Source organism: Rhea americana, unplaced genomic scaffold (genome assembly GCF_003343005.1).
Source record: "Rhea americana isolate MKP2758 unplaced genomic scaffold, rheAme1 scaffold_110, whole genome shotgun sequence".
NCBI classification, from domain to species: Eukaryota; Metazoa; Chordata; class Aves; order Rheiformes; family Rheidae; genus Rhea; species Rhea americana.
The window spans coordinates 257,739-278,501 of record NW_028185151.1 but is presented as its reverse complement, the minus strand read 5'-3'; the positions used below and the strand labels follow the sequence as shown (position 1 = coordinate 278,501).

Below are 20,763 nucleotides of genomic sequence, written 5' to 3'. Positions count from 1 at the left end.
TAGAACTGATTGTCACAGTCACATAGTTGCTTCTGAAAGCGTTTATTCAGAATATATTATGGTGTGCTATGGCTGAAAGATTTTTGCTGGTCCGTGGCTATGATGCCATGTGTACAACTTTATCATTTAGGATTAATTCAACTATTCCAAATACATAGTATGTTTACATTGTACTATCATGTATTCTATCCCTCGTACTCTCTTTCTCCACYTCTGGATATCTGCTTTTAAACACGTGAGCTCTCTGTCTGTGACTGTCTTTCACTCCTCTTTTTCCTCCTTTCCTTTCTCAAATTTCCCAGTCATTTATTCTTCCTAGCATTGCTAAATCTGGATGCTAAAAAATCAAAATATTTTGAAGGTCTTCAAAAGTAATTTAAATCTGATTTCATTGCTTGTGCTGCCTGTTCCTTAACTCCATGAGCAATATCCCAGATCATCTTCTGCTGTTTCAAAGCTTCAGAGTAAATTCTTTTGGGGGAAGGAAGGAGAAAGTAACATATTTCTGAAACTATATAAAGAGACATTCACTGTATATAAAGAGATCTTCACTTTAATTATTGTGCCTCACAGTGAGCTACAATAATTTTTTTGTTGAAATATATAACATTTTCCCGYGTGTTACTGATCCTGGGATTAACCATCCATTATATTTCACAGCAGGAATACCCAGTGCAAATTGCATTCCACTTGCTGGTGGAGTTGATGTGCAGATCCTTAAAGCCTCTGTCATTTTTATTTACTAACTCTCCCTATATATGTATATATATATATGTATATTTTCTCCCCCCTCCCTGCAGCTGTAAATGAAGATGCTATAAAACTGAACGAGACGCTCAGAACCCAAGACAAGGCCTTGGAGAAGAGTTTCCCAGAACTGCAGAGTGAGGCTGACAGAATGATGGCAGAACTGAGAAGCAGAAAGCTGAATCTGCAAGAAGGAATAGCCCAAGATGAGTTAAAGTGAGTGGAGGGACCTCTATCTTCACCTTCCTGGTGATAACATCCAAATTTCATAAATGTGTTTACCGTCCACTACAGCTGAGTTTTTAAACTGAGGCTTACAGGAATGTGAAAGAAAACAAAGTCTAATATTTCATATCTATTAATGTTGCATTTGCATTTTTGGAAATGCTTACATATGCATAAAGCAGTCCCTAGAAAATTACTTCTCTGCTCCGCAGTTACCAGCAACTTTTCTGATCAAATTCTTAGCAGTTGTACTGTTTGTGTTTGGCTTCTGTTTCAGACCTGAAGAGTGGCTTTTGCATCGAAAAACTTGTCTGTTTTTTCTGGAAGTGCTAATTGGTGTAATGAAAGTATCTGTCTGCAAAGCTTGTCCAATAACATAGATGTTCAAAAGAATGTGTTCTGACATATCCGGAACAGCATGGATCAAAATATTCCAACTTCATGGCAAAGCTTTAGAAGCCCAAGGTTTGGGCTATCTGTAAAAATAAATTAAAAAAAAAAAAAGATAATAATATTAGCTGCTTTTTTTGTAAAGTATTTTGAGACCTTATTCCTGTGCTTTCACTGATTCTACCAGATGCTGAAAACTGACCTGATCCAGCAAAATACTTGTCTTGAAGCTAAGATTTTGACAGTCTGTTACTTCTGTGAGACGAAGCATATTCCTAGAGCTAGAGATTACTCAGCACTTTATTGCAAGTGCTTTCCTACAACAAGCAGCTAACAGGTCATTCAATTTAGCAGCTATGTAGTCCATTGAAGTAATATGATGAGCCCCTAAGAAGCTGGATGAAGTACGTGTTTTCAGGCTTGAAAAYGTTGATTATTAGGTGTGTGCATACTGTAAGGAAACTTAAATAGAATATAAATTTAGCAAAGAATTCCAAGCAGCATAGAGTCACATTTGCACTGCCTATCTTATGCTTAATAGACTGCATCATTTCCCAGCAGTCCTACTAGTACAGTATTTCTTCCAGTACTTCTGATAGCTCCCCTTTCTGTTCCCTTGAGAAAGGATATAATGAAAACATATTCGTCAGCAATATTTTATTATTTTTCYTCTTGATTCCACGGAGCCTCAGCTATACCTTCTCTAATCACCCACAGACATAAAGGAGCAGGAGGAAAAAAATAGGGAAGAGAAAAATTTGGCCAGTCATTGAAAGTGCTATTTGCAATTTTAGGGCAGACGGGAGTTGCCAGAGTAGAAGTACTTTTCAGACRTGGTGTTCATAGTCCTTGAATGCTATAGCCAACCTGAAACTGTCCAACTAACATGAAATCAGTCCAATTGCTAGAGCAGGAAATGTGGTGGGGTTTTTTTTTAGAAAAGAACTACTCTCCCTCTTACCATTCTTCCCGAATTGTGCAAAGTGAGTATTTTCATTTCCTGATAAAGGAATACATTTTATACTCAGAAATACATGAATACACTAACTGATTTCAATCAGAGTTGTATGGTGGTAGCTTAAGGATAGGATTAGCCTATTACGGGCAATCATTGGACCATTGAAATCCAAGGGATTTTGAGAATTGACTCAACAGAAAGAAAATTAGAGTCACTGTGGATTATGGGGGAGGAGGAGGGAGTGAAAAACTCCTGAAAAATGTTTTCTGAAATTCTTTTGGGACTTATTGCCTCTTAAAGAAAAATGCCTTAAAATTGTTTAAACAATGTGGTAAGAAAGAGTGGATAGCATGCAGGAAAAAGGATAAAGAAAAAGTAATCATTCTTAAAATGGTGTGTGTATCTGTGCAAGCAYGTATGTACATCTGTATGCTTACATGTATTCTTTACAGTCTCATTTTTAAATACTTATTTTTTGAATGGCTCTGCAAGTTTCATGACCACTTTTAAGTAGCTGATCATATTAACTCTTTGGTGAGATGTCATTTGACAGTGATTGTGCTCTGCTTGGCTAGTTTTCAGGATTTAGTCCAATAACAAAATGACAAGAATCAGTGGATCATTCTTCCCTCTCTTACATTTTCAGTGAATTAYTAAATGTTAAAGAAACCATTTCAACTACTCCTTGAAGTTAAAGCTTCTTGCTGTCATAGATGGCCAAACTTCAATTATATTTGCAGCTTTTTCCCTTATTTTTTTTCTCCTCCAAACTTTTCAAGTCAAGTCTATAATCTGAATGCCTTAGTCTATTGAAATGGCGTGTTAGTAAATATTTCTCTAATGAAAATACTTTTTAAAATATATCATTTTATGTCCAAAACTCCATAATTTTCGTATTTCCAAAGTAAATCTCACACTATGTTATAACTTTCTTAAATCAAAAGATCCTAGAAATATGTGATTGAGAGTGTCTTTCATTTTCTCAGACATCACTGAGTTACTGTTGAGAGATGATGTAAGCCAGAAGTGAATCTTTATATTTAATATGCTGAATAGCTTTATCTTTMTGTGAATTTTTCTTCCATGAATTTCTCTGGTGGCTTTTGAGCCAATATAATCTTCTTTCCTCCCCAGTTTCCTGTAACAAAGAATTGCATAACTCAACCACACAGTTTGAAGAACTCCCTCCTGTGTTTTGAATTTGATTCCTGATATTTTCTTTCRATGTTAACCAGTTTTTATGTTAGGAGAGAGAAAGTGGTCAGCTAATCACCTTATCCATGGCCACTCATGATTTTATAGTCCTCTCTGAAGAGTCATTTCTTCTCCAGATAGAATAGTTCTAATATATTAGAATATATTAGAAAATATATAGTGTTTTATATGGTTCTGTTCTTTTTCTAGGAAAATATCCAGTGAAAATAACACAAGTTGAATGTAAAACACAATATTTCAAGAAATGTGATGGGGTCTGGTCACACAGAAATTCCAGTACATAAAACAAGGAATTACATGGAGCCTTGAACTTCCAGAGAAAGAGCAGAGGGAAAAGTACACAAGAAATAATACTGATCTGTTATCTTTAGAGCTCCAGTGATGAGTTTAAAAATAGACTACTGGTTAGGTATGCAGTTTGGACTGCACCATGAAACAGGACATAAAAAAGGAAATCCATCTGTCTTGTACTGTTCCATATCATAATCATAAAGGTGCCATAATTTACCAGAAGTTTAAGATAGTGATTACTTCTGCAAAGGAGAAAGGATCGAAGAAATTCTGAATTCCTTTCAACATTTCTTCTGTGACAGGATGTCAGTATTGGGTTKTTGGTTTTTTTTTTTTTTTTTTTTTTTTGATTGAATGTTTTCTCCTCAGAAGTTGCAAATTCACAACTAGATGGGGTTTTTTTTTTTTTCATCAAAACCAAAGGGAGGGCAGATGATGCAGGGGGGAAATCCATCCCAGAAAACCCCAACCTTAAAGTAATAATACGGGGTTTTATGGATTGAGTTCAGGYCTTTCCTCTAACATAGGCCCGGTGGCAGCATATCTTTTCCACTTCTCACCTTTGGTTTTCTGCATTTATCTCTATATAAAGTTTTCRAAAGGTTTGCAATGGAACTGACTGTAGGCAGGCCAAACTGCAAAATTTTTCAGAAAATAGAGTTCTTGTTTTCCAGACAACTAGTCACTTTGCCATAATGTAACAGGAAGAAAAATGCAATCTGTTCTAGATGGAAGTGTGATGGATTTCTTCTATAGATATTCTCTCTCATACAGATTCTTATTTCCTTATGRTTTTCCTTTATCTCTAAGGCATCATTTAGGAAGTGGTGTTGCATTACATGAAAGTGATTGAAAGGCAGGGTATCGCGAAGCAGAGAAGTGACATGGCGTAAAGGTTATCTCAGTCCTTTAAAACTGGGTGCAGCAACTCAGTAAAGATCAAGAAATACTTGTATCCCCTGCCAAAAGCAGACACATGAACTTTCTGCTTTGCCAAAGTCCATTAAAAATATCCCAGTATTTATTTTAGATAAGGAAAATACTTTGGCTACTAGAATCATAAATCCAAGGATCCTGGGGGTTGTTTGTGACACAGGAAAGAATTTATGATTTTTGACTGACTAAAGCAGTTTGTCTGCTCCTAGACAGCTTGAAATCAGGCATATCTACATTCTGTCGCCTCTACTCAAGGTAGTAAACCAGTTTGTGTCAAGTGTCACATTAATGTGAATGAAGGAATGCATTTTGACATGTTGAAATGTTTCAAAAAAACTCACTTTACTACTCAGATCTCAAGAAAGGCTACTTACCAAAAACAACAAAAAAAAAAGCAACAAAAAACCCACTCCATCTTAGTGCAGTTTAAAAAACTCTTTAACAGAGGATCTAAGAACAACCTGTCATTTTATTTTATTAAGCCTGTGAGCTCCTGAAAGTTACTCTGAGATTTTATTTAAAAGTCCACTTCATTTGCATGATATTAGRAATATTGAGATTATTTGAGGTGGGGAAAATGGACCTAATGCTTTTTGTGTTGCAGGAATGCAGAAGATCTTTTGAACAAAGTGAAGAAATTATTTGGAGAACCCAGTGAAAAAAATGAGGAGCTCAAGAATGAGGTCCGTGACAAGCTGGCAAACTACCATACTAAAGTTGATGATGCTCAAGATCTGCTAAGARAAGCTACTAGTAAAATTAGGGAGGCTGATCGTTTATCTGCAGTCAACCAGAAAAACATGACTATGATAGAGGTGAGCGCTGGCAAACCATGTCTTTGATTAACTTGATGTCTAACCAAAATTTGAAACTTTGCATAGAGATATTGTAACAACTAAATCCTAAAAAAAGAAAAAAAAAGAAAACAAAAATATTCTTTCATATGAAATATCTGATATGAAGCAAAAATATTCCTCAGAGTGAGCAAACGCACTGACTTTAAAAAGTAGAATAACTCCACAGTAAATAATATTGACTGTTTTTAAACATTGAATAGAGAGTGCCATTGGATTCATTATCTTTTGTGAGGTTAAATTTGCCCCAGTATAAATAGTCATGTAAAATTTAAATCCTGTGCKCAAGATTTAAGTAGGGGAATTCAGTTAAAATCTTTGCTGTCATATATTTGCTTCTGGAAAACTTACACTTTCATCTTCCACTCCAACCCCTGGGAAAAAGACCAAAGGGGATATGTGGATATTAAAGACTAATAAATCAAACTCTATCCTCTGTATTTAGTAGCTGTTATAAATGATCTCTCTCATAGCAGAGGGGTCTACTTTTGATTTAATTTAAATTGCAGAGACTTGAAGAGCACATTATACTGTGCATTAACAAGCATTTAACCAAGATATAAAGAGCAGAGTCAACTTAATGAAGATAAATGTTTCAAACTCTGTTTATATCTCGATGAGTCTTTGCCTAACGTACAATGATGAGGTTAGAGTTCTGAGACCTCAGTTCTCATCAGAGATCTGTGGGCTTGATTGAATTAAGGAAATAGTGATGTAAAGGAGTTAGGTGATTTCTGTTCTGTGCATTTACTTCCCCAAGGTGGATGGAGAAAGGTTGGAGAAATTATCTGCTATCCCAATTTTTAAAGTTTCCTCTTCATCACARTATGAGGACTCACTTGGTGATTTTGACAATGATTTTGTTTCTTTTTCTTCGGACCATATTTTGACCAAGAAGCTATCACAGCATTATAAACACTAGAATGCCATAGTCTCCTGTCAAACAAATCCTTGATGCTTAATGAATAATGAATCTTGCTCACACAAGTCYTTCCTTATTATGCAATATGCAATTATTTTCACTATTTGGAAATATAAGATTCCTAAAGTTGCTTCAAAACATCATTTTACGTTCAATAGTTAGTGAAACATTAGTGGATGCACCTAGGAAAGCAGAACAATATTTTGCCATTGTAGCCAGAAAAGGTAACTGGCAAAAAGAGAAACTTTATCCACATCTGTGTAAAGTTTAGGATTTCTGACTTTTTTCTGACCCTTTCCATAACAGTGCTATAGTCAGTTACCTCTGTAATASAGCAACAAAAAACCCTACCATATTGGAAGGAGGATGCAGAACTGGGAGCAGGAGGAGAAAGAGAAGGTATCTTACATTAAATGCTCTGTTGTTGTCACCATCKCTCCTCTGAAAGCTCTGACAGTTTAAGAAATCTAACTTTCACAGCATCATAACAAAATGCAGTTGTATTTGAACTGGCCTCCCATTTCTATTGAATAACTTGTATTTTGCTTTTTGTGAACCCTTCMTGAAGAAAAAGAAGAAAGCTGTAGAAGATGGCAGACAAGAGGTTGAGAAGAGCCTACAGGAGGGTAATGATGTCCTCAATGAAGCCAGCCAACTTGCAAATGAAATCAACTCGGCTGTAGAGGTGAGCGTTTTATCGTCTTTGGCTGAGAATTACTACAATGAGGCAWTATTATGAAAGCAAAATAACACCTGATTTTTCTTTTCATATATGAATGTTAGCATATTTTAATGGTAAGGAATCATTTTTCTATTGCTATGTGACAGAAAAGCTAAACTGGTATTTAAAAATGATTAAGCTTGAACTAAGCTTATGCTGTTTCACAGAGAGYTAGCTCATTGCTTTTCATGGAGTCTACCTCCTTTTACAAATGTGGCATTACAATTTTGCTGAATTTATCTTTAGAATTACAGGTACAAGAAAATTATTCACAGTCTCACTGTGACTCTGTGATCTAGATGTGGATTTATCTCTACAAAAACTGTGTGTGCCTATCAGAAGGAAATTTCAAAAGTAATTTGTTGCCTGTGGCAAAAAATTAAGTCTAGAAAGATCAGGGCGAGGGGAGGATTGCACTCTCACTTTACATAATGTTTTTGAGGATTCTGCCTTAACAGTTTTGTCAACACAGTTTGAGATCCAGTGCCTTAGCTCCAAGAAATGAGTCTTAAAATCATTGATTCTGGAAATATTTCCCATCTTGCACTGCAGATTGATATAAAGAATGGAAAAAATGCTTTATGGAGAAGTGGGAAAGGAAAGGATTTTTGACACAGCTTATTGGGACAGGAATGGAAGGTCTTCAAAAAGTATAGTTGTTATAAGATGCTTTAGTAAGCAAAACCAAAACTGAGTCAGTGAAAGGTTTGTGATACATGAAACATCTGTCATTGGTTAGTTCTTATTTTGGAGTATTACCACAATTTAGTATAACTATGTATGAGTCTACATTTAGGAAAGAAAACTAAATCAGAGTTAGTGGGTGTTTAAGCTGTGCATTTGCTTAGTTGTAAAATAACCTCTCCCCCCCACACTCTGTAAGCTCAGGAGAGGCAGGAGACTCCTGGCAGATTGTTTTGTCTCCCTTGTGCTCGCCARCTCACCCATTGCTTTATTGCTTCCTTGTTTGCTCCCTGAAGCCTTAATGGATGGCAAAGTTATGAGATAATATCTCACAGAGAAAATTCATAAAGGATTATACTACGCAGTGCTTGTATTCAACTACTTAAAGGCTTTGTTTGCTTGGTTTCAGTATGTAGAAGGCATCGCAGATAAGATCCAATCAATGTCTGATCAGCTGAAGGATAAAGTAGATGACCTATCGCAAGAAATTCRGGAGAGGATGCTTCCAGAAAAGGTGTTGCAAGCTGAGAGTCATGCAGCCCAGCTGAATGAATCATCCGCGATACTGGATGGGTACGGCGGCATTTGTTGGTAATTCTGAAATGGTGAAGCAGCTTTGTAAAACTTCCTGGCAGAAAGTGACAGACTTTGACATCTCTCTTGAAGAGTATACAAATATCCAGGGTTCTGTATGGATATACAAATACCCAGTCCAGTTAAAAGAGCTGGATTCATCTCTTCTTCGCGAAAGCATTAAACACTCACTAGCACGAGTGATCAGTTCACCAGAAGGYGCCTCGTGCATTGTGTGGTTCAGATTCTAGCTCGAACCATACCCATGTGCCAATCAGTATGTACCTCTGCTCTGCAGAAGGTCCATGTAGAAATACATTGCAGTTTGTTATATGTCTCCACTATGATACTGGAAAAAAAAAGAAGTAACTGTATATGTGTATGTATATCTGTTGTAAGCCATTTCATACATTTTGTGATGTTTATATGCTGCATTACATACAAATGGTACCCTCAGGCATATTCTTAATTTACACAATTTGGCGTACCATATGCTTACTGCTGGTGTTGACATGAAAAAAATGAACTCAATTTTCTCTTACAGAGCCCACTATGTGTTTGGATAAACATTAGTTAAAAACAAGCAGTATATTTTCATTTTTAAAATAACCATTTTTATTAGGAGAACCTTATCATGGTGCTCACAATTCCCCATAGCGACAGACAGTAATCCCTCTAATGATTTCAAAATACTCTCTAAAAATGAGTAATTGTCATGGACCAAAATGCTTAAACRTAATACGGAAACTTAAGTTTCCATTCACCGTGATCATGTTGCTAAATAAGTGTGAGAAATGCAATGCCCTTGATTTATACGTTCACAGTCCTGTCTAAAAGAACGATATCGTATAGCTTATCTTGAGCATAGTTTCCTGGAAACACTGAAAGGTAAGTATCTTCTTTTCCATTGAAGAAACATGAACAGGGAGTACAACTTGCCAYGATAACAGTTAGTAATAGATCATGGACATCCTGTCCCCTGTACCTGTCCCCAGTATAGTTTAACAGTTTTATTTTCTCAAAGCACTGCATAGATTWAAAAACAGATACTTCTATGCATCAACGATGTGCTGGATTTTGTTTTTTATATCTTTTAAATATGTCTAAAGACTTGTAAGCAGAAGCTTAGCATGTTTTCATACCTACATCTGCAATTTTGAGGAAAAGGCACAAAATTATCTCTGATAAAATATCAAGTACTTGAAAAATTATTGGCCTCACATACAGTGTATTCACTCTACATAGATGCTTGGTCTAATTTACATTTTGAGGAATACATGAAATAATGGTAGTTATGGTTTCCTGAGTAAAAGGACTTTTATAAAAGCTACGTGCACTTTCTGATCAGGACACAGGGCAGTTTTGTGCTGCACCTCTGGGACTAAACTAGGTGACTTCTGTCACATCCAATTACAATACTAAATATGGATATAAATATTCAAATAGATGTCGAATAAGTGTGGAGAAAGTAATTTGAGCATTTGAGAAAATGCAGAGAGAAAAGAATATTGAACCTCTATAATGAAGTGCTGGCAAGACAAATTTTGAGATAGAGGTTTTTAACAGTGTAAAACAGATTTTTTTCATGGGTGCATGCATGTACTTTAACATAGGCTGACAGATTGGCCTTAAGGGAGGCTGGGGTAGTGTTTAAAGCAGCCTTCATTGTGGTATAGCAGTACAATGTATACTTTTATCTGATCCAGACATCACCCTCAGTTTCTCAAGATATACCAAAAAATGCAGAATCAAGGACATTTGAAGTTATGTTTAAAAGCAAATAGTTCAAAATTAAAGTTTCTAGTGTGGTCAGCTACAAAATTTTAAAGGAGGAAAAATACAAAGGTAGCATGTCATCCTGCATCAGGATAACGCTGTTTACTGCATGCACCAACATAACCAGTCATACTTTACAGGGATATGTAGTCTCTATGTAGTTAGCTTATGAATTCAAAACTGTGTTTATCCTCACAACTGGCGCTTGGGTGTCTTTTAGTTAATACTAAATTTGCTGAAAAATACCATCTCATCTTACAGGAGAAACTGTGGGAGAGCCATTTCTCTCAGATCACCCTCCCCCCCCCCCAAAAAAAAGGCTTTAAATAGCACATTGATTGATCGGGAGGATGTTCTCTTGAGAGGTGGAACATGGAGCCACTCRTGAATTTAACCTGGAAAAACTGTCATTTTTCCTCTATACAGGGAAGTATTAGAATAGGCTTTTCCCCTTATGCCTAATAGCCTGTTGATGAGTAAACCTCATTGTAGTGTAGAAAATGCAGTTGAGTTCCCTCCTAAGCCAGAGGRGATTTGAACCATATTTCTAAGGATTACTTTACTAGCTGGGCGTTCTTCTAAGGATGTCACAAAAACTCGCTATAGCCTAGTGAGCTCCATCCATAGTTGAGGAAGGAGATCTGCTCTTCCCGGGATGATGCAGAGGCAGTTCAGCCACGTTACTTCTAGGCAGCAGCCTTAAGAGAGGCTCCCACCCTCGATAAACTACATATGGAGTCTGGGGAGTATAACCTCYGTCTGCTTTGTCATTCCTGTTGCGTTTTGTAGAAATCATTACAGACTCACTGAAGCGAGRGTTGGAGCCCAGCTGTCCTGGCTCCCCAGAGAACAGTCTAATTACCAGGTTGGAGAGGGAATTTCTCCTTCTCCCACACATTCTGTCTCAATGACTAAGTATTTTGTACAAGCTGAAASAGTTCCAGCAGGATTAATGCCTGCTTCCCTTATATTACCCTGTACCTTGATGGCTAGAGCATTTCCCTGAGAGGCAAAAATCTAAGTTCAAATCCATTCTTGCTCAATTCAAGCAGGGTTTTGAATCTGTTTACCCTTTATTCAGGACAGCGTCRTAGGCATCAGGCTGTAATGTATTCTGAGATGGATATCTTCAAGTTAATTCTATTGGAGCCATTCTTCTTTGCAGAAAATATCTGAATATATCTCACAGAGTTCAAGAAAAGTGTTTTCTCTAGCCAGTGGCTAGAAATTTCCCTGGAAGTGGGTCAGCTGAGCGCCAATCCCTGCACCAGGAAATATTATTTTACCTTTTAATTATCTTTTAATTAGGTTATAGTTGTTATAATGGCATGTTTCATGTTAATGRAACATCCTATTCAATATGAAGCATAATTGGCTGTATTTTTCATTTTGGTAAGCAAAATGAACATTTAGGTTTAGATAATGAGATCTTCCTCCAGCCTGGCCTTTCTGTGTTTGGCAGGCAAACAAAGAATTGAGTGCTTCATACAGTCCACAGTGAAACATGCCTGTGATGATATCCCCCGTGTTCATACAGTGTAAAATTCAGTAGTTGTCTGATTCAGTAAATAACCTATAAACCCATATTATGAATATATGTCATTTGGATTATAGTATTAAGTATTGCGCTATCTTTTCTTGCTGTCTCATCCATTTTTATCTCACAGAACCTGCTCTTTAGAAACGTCATTTTTTATATCTTTCTGCACAGATAAAACATGAATCCCATTAAACACATGATGCCAGAACTCCTGAAATCTCAAGTGTAGCGTTGCTCTTTAAAGCAGTGCTTTAGAAATGGGCTTAGAAAGACAGGCTGTTCAGTTTGAAAAAGTAGGGTACTATGTTCTGTTGAGCTCTGATAGCAGGTTTCATGGTGTGTTTACTTTTTCCATCCCAACAGAATCCTTGCTGAAGCCAAAAACCTCTCTTTCAATGCYACTCTTGCTTTCAATGCTTATACTAACATAAAGGATAACACGGATGAAGCTGAGAAAGTTGCCAAGGAAGCGAAGGCTCGTGCAAATGAAGCTATGCAAGCGGTAAGAAAAATAAGCAACTTGGGAAGGAAGCTTAGATCTTCTGTGGAGCCCTGCTGTACCTTATTCTAGTTTCCTTGCTTTGTATCTTACAACTTTATTTAGAGATCCCTGCTGCCAAAGATGCTTTCGTTGAGATCAGAGAGCTATGTCCCTGCCAGAGGTACATGTACATTTAGACTATGTGCCTGTTTGCCTTTACCTCCTACTTTTTTTAATCTCCTTTCCCTTTTCTTTTACTCTTTGTCCTCCTTCTGTCTTCTGTCTTTCTGTCTCTCCTGTAACTCAAGCCAATAGCTGTTGCAGGAAAGCTTGRAGTCAGGAGTATACATCATTTGATACTCTATAAAGCTAGCTTATATTTAACAGATTTTTTTTGCACACATCTAAAGTACCTAACTTAAATAACCTAGATCTGAGAAAATACTCAAAGGTACTTCCCTGCGCATGGGATGAACTGAGAGCAGAATTACTAGAATTAGTAGAATTCTAGAAATGGAAATGACCGTTTTGTTCACAAAAACTATACAGCTGCTTTTCTAAACTGCCAGTTTTCACAGTGAAACCTTGTTCCTAGTGTGAAATGTGAATTCTAGGATGAAATGGAGATAACATTTGAAAATGAGATTCTAAGGTAAAGCCAGCTCTTCAGCCTGATTTGTATTGAGGAACTCTGCTATATAACACATATTTTGTGAGCAGTGATCATTCTGAGCATAGCTGGAGCATATTTTTTTATGTCAAGCATCAAAGGAGTTAACGGCTAATTTATGGAAGTCAGATGGAGAGCACAGCCCCACAGGCAAGAAATAACCAAGGAGACGACAGTATGGCATGAAATTTCCAGACCCTATGTTTAACACAGAAATGTATAGAAGAACAAATAGATGGACAGAAGCAGCTTGCACTTGCAGCACTTGTAGATGAATAAAAGTATGTTGCAGAAAGTAACTTAAGTCAGATGGATTACAAAAATAGCAAAAGCAGTAACATGCTGTAAAGGTCTGTATTTAAGAGAGGGATAAAGCTAACCATTGCACAAATATTTTTATATTTTTAGACAATTTTGATTTTCAACTTATGGTTCAAATAACACTAATTACCATTTTTCTCCCTTGATGAAAAATATTCACCTCACATGTTAGTATGTGCTGGTTTTCTATAAATACAGTTATTTGTTTCACTGGAGCTACTAATTAGCACTGCAGAAGTAAATAAGGAGCTGTGGATTTTTTTTCTTATTATTAGGATTTGCTCCTTTGATGACTCACAGTGAGTGAGGCAGATGGATGTTTTGAGGGTTGAGTTAGGAAAAGCAGACATACAGCAGTCAAAAAACAAAGGAAGCACTTAGAGTATGGCTACAAAAGAGTATGCATCAGGCATTGAACAAGCTGATTATACCACAGAGAGGAGGTGGCTAGATAATCTCAATGGGCTGGAAGTGAAGAGATGGACAATATGGTGTAAGCGGAGACAAATGAGTAGGAAGGAAAGAAACTCAGACTTGATTAAGGCAAGATTTTTAAACATCTCYATTGTATGTATGCATTAGAGAGCATATTTATTGCTGTGTTTATGTAACAGGGATCTAGTTAATAGAAAAAAGGAGAATGGAGGGAGCTACTTCCTTTTAAATGTATTCGACTTAATACTGAGTAGAGGTAGCAAGTGTTTATCATGCTCCTGCAGAATAAGTTATTTTATTTTAATTTGGTAAATGATTGCATTAGGATTTTATCCTAGGTTTAAAAAATGTATGCCTAACCCAACAGCTAATTGTGGAGTTCAGTCCTTTCTCTATTCTTTCATTTTCTTTAATGCAAAGACTGCTGAAAGTTTGCTCATCCTAGTTCAGCAGGCTCCCTCGTTCTTCAGGCCCCGAAGAACTTACTTTTAGCTGAGTTTCAGTGAGGGAATGGGAGCATAGCCTTGCTCAGGGCTACCTGAGCATCTCCTGAAAGGCAGCATTTGTGGATTTGTGCCCTCTCAGACAGAGGAAGCTCTGGAAACTGTCTCCTTCAYGAGCAGGTGCTCTTTGAAGCTGCTCTACATGACAGATACCCTGTCATCTCCCTCCTTYATAAAGAGGGAACCATGCTCTCTTCTTTACGAGAACAGTGAGGAGCAGCTATCRTCTGGAAAGGACTCAGGTCTCAAGTTCCTAAAAGGGACCTTCAGAGGAGGGTCACACCCCTGAGCTTAGCCTTTCCCACGGGCAAATTCTAGCACTGGGTTCCCCAACCGCAGYGAGCTGATGCATAAACTAAGGAGGGTAGCCGCTGGGCTGATTTTTAGATTCCATCCTGCAAGTCATTGGAATGAAGAAATTACAGAAACCTTAGTGCTTTCTCGGGGATTTTTTTTTTTTTTTTGTTAGTTTTTTAATTGGAAGATTACTTGTTTTCAAATTAAGCTAATGTTGCTAAAAGCAAGCATGTAAAGGTGCTTAAAATCCATCATGATTATAGGAAGCCTGATAAATGACTGAAAAAAAATGTATTAAAAATGTGACAGAAAATTTCTTCCCAAGTTTTATATGATGGATTTGTTCTCCCCTTTAAAAGCAAAATAAATTCATCACRGAAGAGAAATCTGTAGCATTCAAGCAGCTTCCACATCCCATTACTTAGCCTAGGCAGTAACTGACTGAAGAGTTGAGTCACAATAATGGATCGGAATCATAGCTATTAAATGTAGCTTGGGAAAGTATTTTTATTGTTTTCAGGCTTTTTAGAGAGGACTTGCAGGTTAGTAACTGGAGCCACAGGTGATATGTTAGGTGATTATGGTCCTACTTCCACCAGTGCTTTTTACTCCCTTTGTAGCGGCATCCCAACGGTTACGTTGCATGGYGGGTTTCTTTAGATAATAGTGACATATAGCTAATAGCTTAGAAATCCTTCTCAGGAGGATATTGTGAGCTGCAAATTATTCATAATATTTTGATACTTCAGAATTCTCAAATAATTCTCAGAACTGGTGAAAGTATTTGCAGCTTTAGCTTTTGTATAGGTAAAAACTCCTCAAAATATATGTGTATGTGAAAGAAAATCCTTTAATTTAAAAGTAAGGGAGAACTGTTTTGAGCTGATATGAATTAGAACGCAGGTCTACAAAACATCTTGTAAGTGGGCAGACAAGTTCAAGTGTGTGATCCTTAAAACTACCCTAGTGCAGTTACCTCTATGGTTGGCACTGTACCTCTGCACATGACCAAAGTTGCTGACATGTCAGCAGTTTGCGGCAACTTGATGCCTACTTCATTCATGCCTGCATCTGTTTGTGAAACCTCAGAAGTTTCTTTCTGTGAAGTCCCCTGCAGTTCTCAGTCTCATACATGTTCAGACCATGCCCAGCCTCTGCTGCCGAGGGTGGGTGAAGGCCATCATAACATTTTGTGGCCGTGGCTACTCTTCCTCCAACTTTCAGCCTGTGGCACATTTCCCTGTTAGGGCAATAACCCAGGGATTCGCACAGCCATCCCTGGGAGATCTGAAGAGATCTCTGTCCCAGAAGAGTGCCACAACGCCTCAGGCTGTGGGCTGAGCTGGTATCTTTCCACTAGTCTTGCAGAAGCTGGGCCATTTGGCAGAAGTGGAATTCAAGATTCATTGAAATACCAGAAAAAGGAACATAGAGGGAATATTTCTTGCCAACTGCTTTCCTTACCCATAATTATGTGCTAATTATAATTCATAGTTTTTCTGCAATTCAGTGGACGTTTTTTTTTTAAACACCTTCTGTTAAACTGTGTTAAAATTTTTGCCATGCCCAATGGAAGGGAGAAAACAGACCATTAATGGTGATGTATGGTTTCAGCGGCAGCATTTTGTAGTATGTTATTAGGCATTTATGCCTCTAAACCAAGATCGAGATTGCCTTGCTTGGATACAWACTGAGATTCCCCTCCTGCTACAAGATGCCACAAGCACTCAAGCTGCAAAAAGCATGTGTGGAAGGGGGTTGTGGGGGGATACGGAGGAAGTCACAGAGTGAGGAAGCTGCTGTCCCCAGGACAGGTGTGCTCTGGAGCAGACGGAATTCGAACTCGGATTCTTCAGATTCCAATTTATTTGGAACCACAATTTCTTTTTTTCTTTTCTTTTTTTCCTATAGCAGGAGTACCATTTTAGAAAACAATATCACAGACCCTTGGCTGTCAGTCTTACTAAATCATAACAGGGTTCATCATGACTGATGCTTGCTACCAGCACTCAAATTCACCTCACACAAAGTCAGAAAATGTTTGTGATTTCACCATTAATAAACATCTGATGAGCTACAAGCAAAGCTAGCAAAAAAGTATGCTTTACATCAGATGTCCTGATTATTTATTTAATATTTATTTTGAAATAATTCTGATTGAGAGGATTAAAGTTTTTAATCAGTATGGATTTCTTTTTCTCAATAAGGGCTTTTTTAGTATTAACTTTATGATGAAATCTGTTTCTGACATAAGTGTCAGCCCTGACCCAATTATTGTACCTGATCTGATGAACTTCCTATTTTTGCATTGCAAATTTAGCCTTCCAACTTCATTCTATCAAATCTGAACAGCTTTAATGGCCAGACAAGTATGCCCAGTGATTTGTTAATAATAATAACAGTCATTATTTTTGATCCATGATCACAGAGTGATCGTTCCCTAAGTTCTGATGCTAAAGGGAAAAGGAATATGAAAGTATTATCTGATTTGACAGGTGCATCTGCCAACAAATCTGGCCAAACATTTGTCCTTCAGGAGCAGTCTTTTGTTTAATTGGGTAGTCTTTTTTTCTGGTATTATATGTTTTTTTTTTCTATAAGCAAAGTTACTTATATTAGATAATAAAGATAAAAATCTATTAAAGAACTAATTTTGTTGAAATTCCAAGTATATAGTTCGTGTTGATTTTGACAGCAATTTGTGTATATAGCACAGTATTTTAAGTGAACCTGGAAATAAAGCATCCATAAGAACCTTGCTTCATAAAATCACTTACGCCCATGATGAAAGCTATGCATGCATTCATGTCCCGTATGACTACAAGGAACTCCAAGGAACTACAAGAACAGCTATATCTCTGTGACATGGCAACATATGTCATGAGATACTCCTTTAGAGAGAACTTTACTGTGAACTTTGAAAGTATCAAAGGATCCAAAGCATTCCCTAAGTTTTTTTTTTTTTTTTTTTTAAGGGGGGGGGGCATGAGCAAGTCCAATATGTGCTTTATAACGTGTCCTAGAGAAAGAACATAGATTCACTAGTATGCAAAATATCACCTCTGAGCTTGCTGATTATATAAATAATGAATACTAATAATAACTGTGTCACTTAATTGACACAGTTAATTTTGGAGTATATGTATCTGCCTTAGAAAATGAAAAATAGCTGCTTCTTAATTACATACTAGTTACAATGCTATGACCCATGACTAATATAGAATGTTATCTGGCTGTCAAGAGTATTCTCAAAGAACAGTATTCAGTATGATGTGTGACCTGAGTTCATTCCTACAAACTGAACAGTAAATGGTTCAGAACCTAGAGCATATCTTATCAATTGAAAATACTAATCTAATTTAGAAAAATAATTCTACCTATTGATCATTCTCTGCACTGAAGATAGGGATGAATGTTTTCCAAAAGAGAGAGATCTTTAAATGGCATGGTGAAGGGTGGTTATTTAGTAATAAAAACTCTTTCAAGTTAATTGTAGTTGCCCTTTCTTCTTTTAAACTCTATTTCTTTATCATCTTTCCTTTATTAACCTAACAATTACAATTTTTGAATATAAGCACRAAGACATCTCCATTGTCTGTATTAGAATCTAGATCATTAGGTCCAGTCTGACTTCTAAACTGTAGCTGCTGCTGGGGAGAAGGACTGTACTGTGTGCTGTTCTGTCCATGGCTGCAGGCAGAAACCCACATGTTTAAGTTGCAATATCCTTTCTTCTCTCTCTCTGTTTCTGTTATGCTATAGACAGTTTCTCCTTTTTTCAGTCATTTTTGCTATTCCAAAAGAGAACTGTCTTCCTGTAAAAAAAAATATATTTATATATATATACATATATATAAAAAATAATAAAAAAATAAAATTTAAGGAAATTAAAATTAAGAAAAGAAAATTATTTTATTATTTTTTATTTTATTGTAGACCACTGTAATGGCAATGGCATATAATTCACATTGATGGTCACTTAAAATTTCAGATGACTGTTCACATAGATCTTCTTCATATATCTTTTATAGCTTCAGACTTATTCAGAGCTAGATGGAAAGATAATTTCCTGTGTGTGTGACACTGCTTGTTTGCCTACAGACATCTGGTCCTGAAGGATCATTAAAGGACGGCGCCAAGGGCTCTCTTCAGAAAAGCCTCAGGGTCCTTAATGAAGCCAAGATGCTAGAAAATGATGTCAAAGGTATGTGCAGTATATTGCATTCAGGTCCATTAAATACAAGAAAAATATAGTGTGACTATTATAGTTCCTGTATGAAGTCTTCTCAACAGAAAAAAAGTGAAATTATAACTTGACATTAAACTGAACAATGGATCCATGGAGAAAAGTCTCGTATTTTGGGTCCAGGCTTTGTGCAGGGGTACAGGTCTGCTCTGTGCATTTCTTGGATACACAAGAAGACTAACGAAGAGGGACCTTTGGTCTTCTCTTGCTAACTACGGTATGTGCTCTGTTATTTAAGGGTGAGAGTAAGAGAGGTAGGGAGAAGAGAGGGATGGAGATAGGGGTTCTGATTTGCTAATTGCTCTGAYAGAAAATTGGTACCAAAACCAGCCCAGCATTAAATTGTTGTTTTTGTTAATACTGAAGCGGRGTTTGCAATGCTAGCCAGAGATACTAAATCTTTTCAGGCTGCTTATGAGGTCATGCCAGAAAAGGGAAGCATAGGGACACAGGAGGAAGATATTTGCCAAAAAGCAGGTAACRGGAAATTTTGGTGAAATTTTCACCAAAATGTATATAATTATTCTCCAACTTTAAATACGTGGCTAAACATAACTCGAATTACACAATTTGTAGACTTCAGACAATATTTTGCTTTCCTGGTGAAAARTCAAGCATTTTTATTTTTCTGCACTTTCTGCAGAAGTTTTCATTTCGAGTACTTTCCACTCAAAAAACCCCTGCAAGGTTTTAACCAGTGCCATTTGATGAGATTTAACACCTGGTAGTTCAGGCCRGGCTGTGTTCATAACCTATCTGCATATTTTCTCATCATTAAGTAAATGTATGACTGCGAATGYGTTTGTCACAGTCCGAGAAAGTAGCACACCAGTCGGTGGGAGCACATGCAAACTCCTTCGGGCTCCTGTGAATAACTAGAAGAGGAGCAAGGAGAGAGCCTGGACCGCCCRCTGGGAAGCAGTAGAAAAGACAGATGACACAGAGGAATGCATAAATAGGAGCATGACTTACAAAAYGCGTGAACCAGCCCTTCTGCTCAGTTCAGGGTTAATAGTGCGTTAGCTAGATAGCTGTCTGCAGTCCTGGGCGCTGCACTTGAGGAAGGTTGTGGTCATTTGCAGAAAATCTGGAAGATGTCTTGAAGAATAACTGGAGGTTTAGAAGGTGGGGAGGGGGCCAAAGCAAAAGATTGAAGTAATTTATGTTTACATACTGAAAAGGAGACAATTGAGTAGGGACTTAATATGCTTGGACTATGTAAAGATTTCTGCAAAGAGGAAGGGACTAACATATCTCCAGCTGCACTGACATGGATCACGTTAGGAAAATCTTTCTAGTAACTAAAATACAGAAGTACTGGAATAAATTATCTGAGGTTAGGGAGTTTCAGCCTTTGAAAATCTTTGAAAACAGGTCATACAGACATCAGTTAGGAATGACTATTGGACAGAAGGAGAAAAATCATCTTTGGGTAGACATCTGTTTCAAGTCTATGAGTCAATGATTGCTTGTGCTGTTGCACAAGCTTGTAACAAAAAGCAGTGTATCTCATGCACCTTTATTTAGACAGATTGTTTTATAGGTCCTCTAAGAAAATACTGCAGCACTCATGAAGCATCTGTTTAACAGCACACAACAGTTCTTTTCCACAGCAGTCTTGGAAAGGAGCTGAGAAATATTTTGTTTGGTCTAAATCTGAGGAGAAATAAGCACAATTATGCACTCTGAAGAATGGCAACACTGTTTCACACACTCACCTGATGAACATTGATGCTTTGGTTGCTGGGTTTTTATATCTACCAAAGCAACTTAAAGAGCATGTAGTGTTTGTGTCACTGGGTTAGTAAGCACTTAGAGAGAGGAGTGTCAATTTACTGAGTCTTCCATACAACTACTTTTGAATATTTTTCATCTAAATACTGACTAACTTTTTGATTGGTCTAGATAAATGAAGTTTGAGTTGAAAAATTCATGGTTTATTCCAAATTAGTACCCTGTWATCCCCTCTGTTTTCTAA

At 37.1% G+C, this 20,763-nt stretch overlaps 1 protein-coding gene across 6 annotated transcripts in view; it reads left to right on the top strand.

The window, feature by feature from the left end:
- The window catches only part of LAMA2 (laminin subunit alpha 2), a 376,763-nt gene that overhangs the window by 289,227 nt on the left and 66,773 nt on the right, over positions 1–20,763 (top strand). For all 6 annotated transcript variants that reach the window (XM_085314063.1, XM_085314044.1, XM_085314054.1 and 3 more), the window contains 6 exons: positions 801–963; positions 5,367–5,577; positions 7,107–7,223; positions 8,353–8,516; positions 12,196–12,334; positions 18,641–18,743. In XM_085314063.1, coding sequence (XP_085170189.1) covers positions 801–963; positions 5,367–5,577; positions 7,107–7,223; positions 8,353–8,516; positions 12,196–12,334; positions 18,641–18,743 — 897 coding nt within the window. The remainder of the gene's footprint in view (positions 1–800; positions 964–5,366; positions 5,578–7,106; positions 7,224–8,352; positions 8,517–12,195; positions 12,335–18,640; positions 18,744–20,763) is intronic.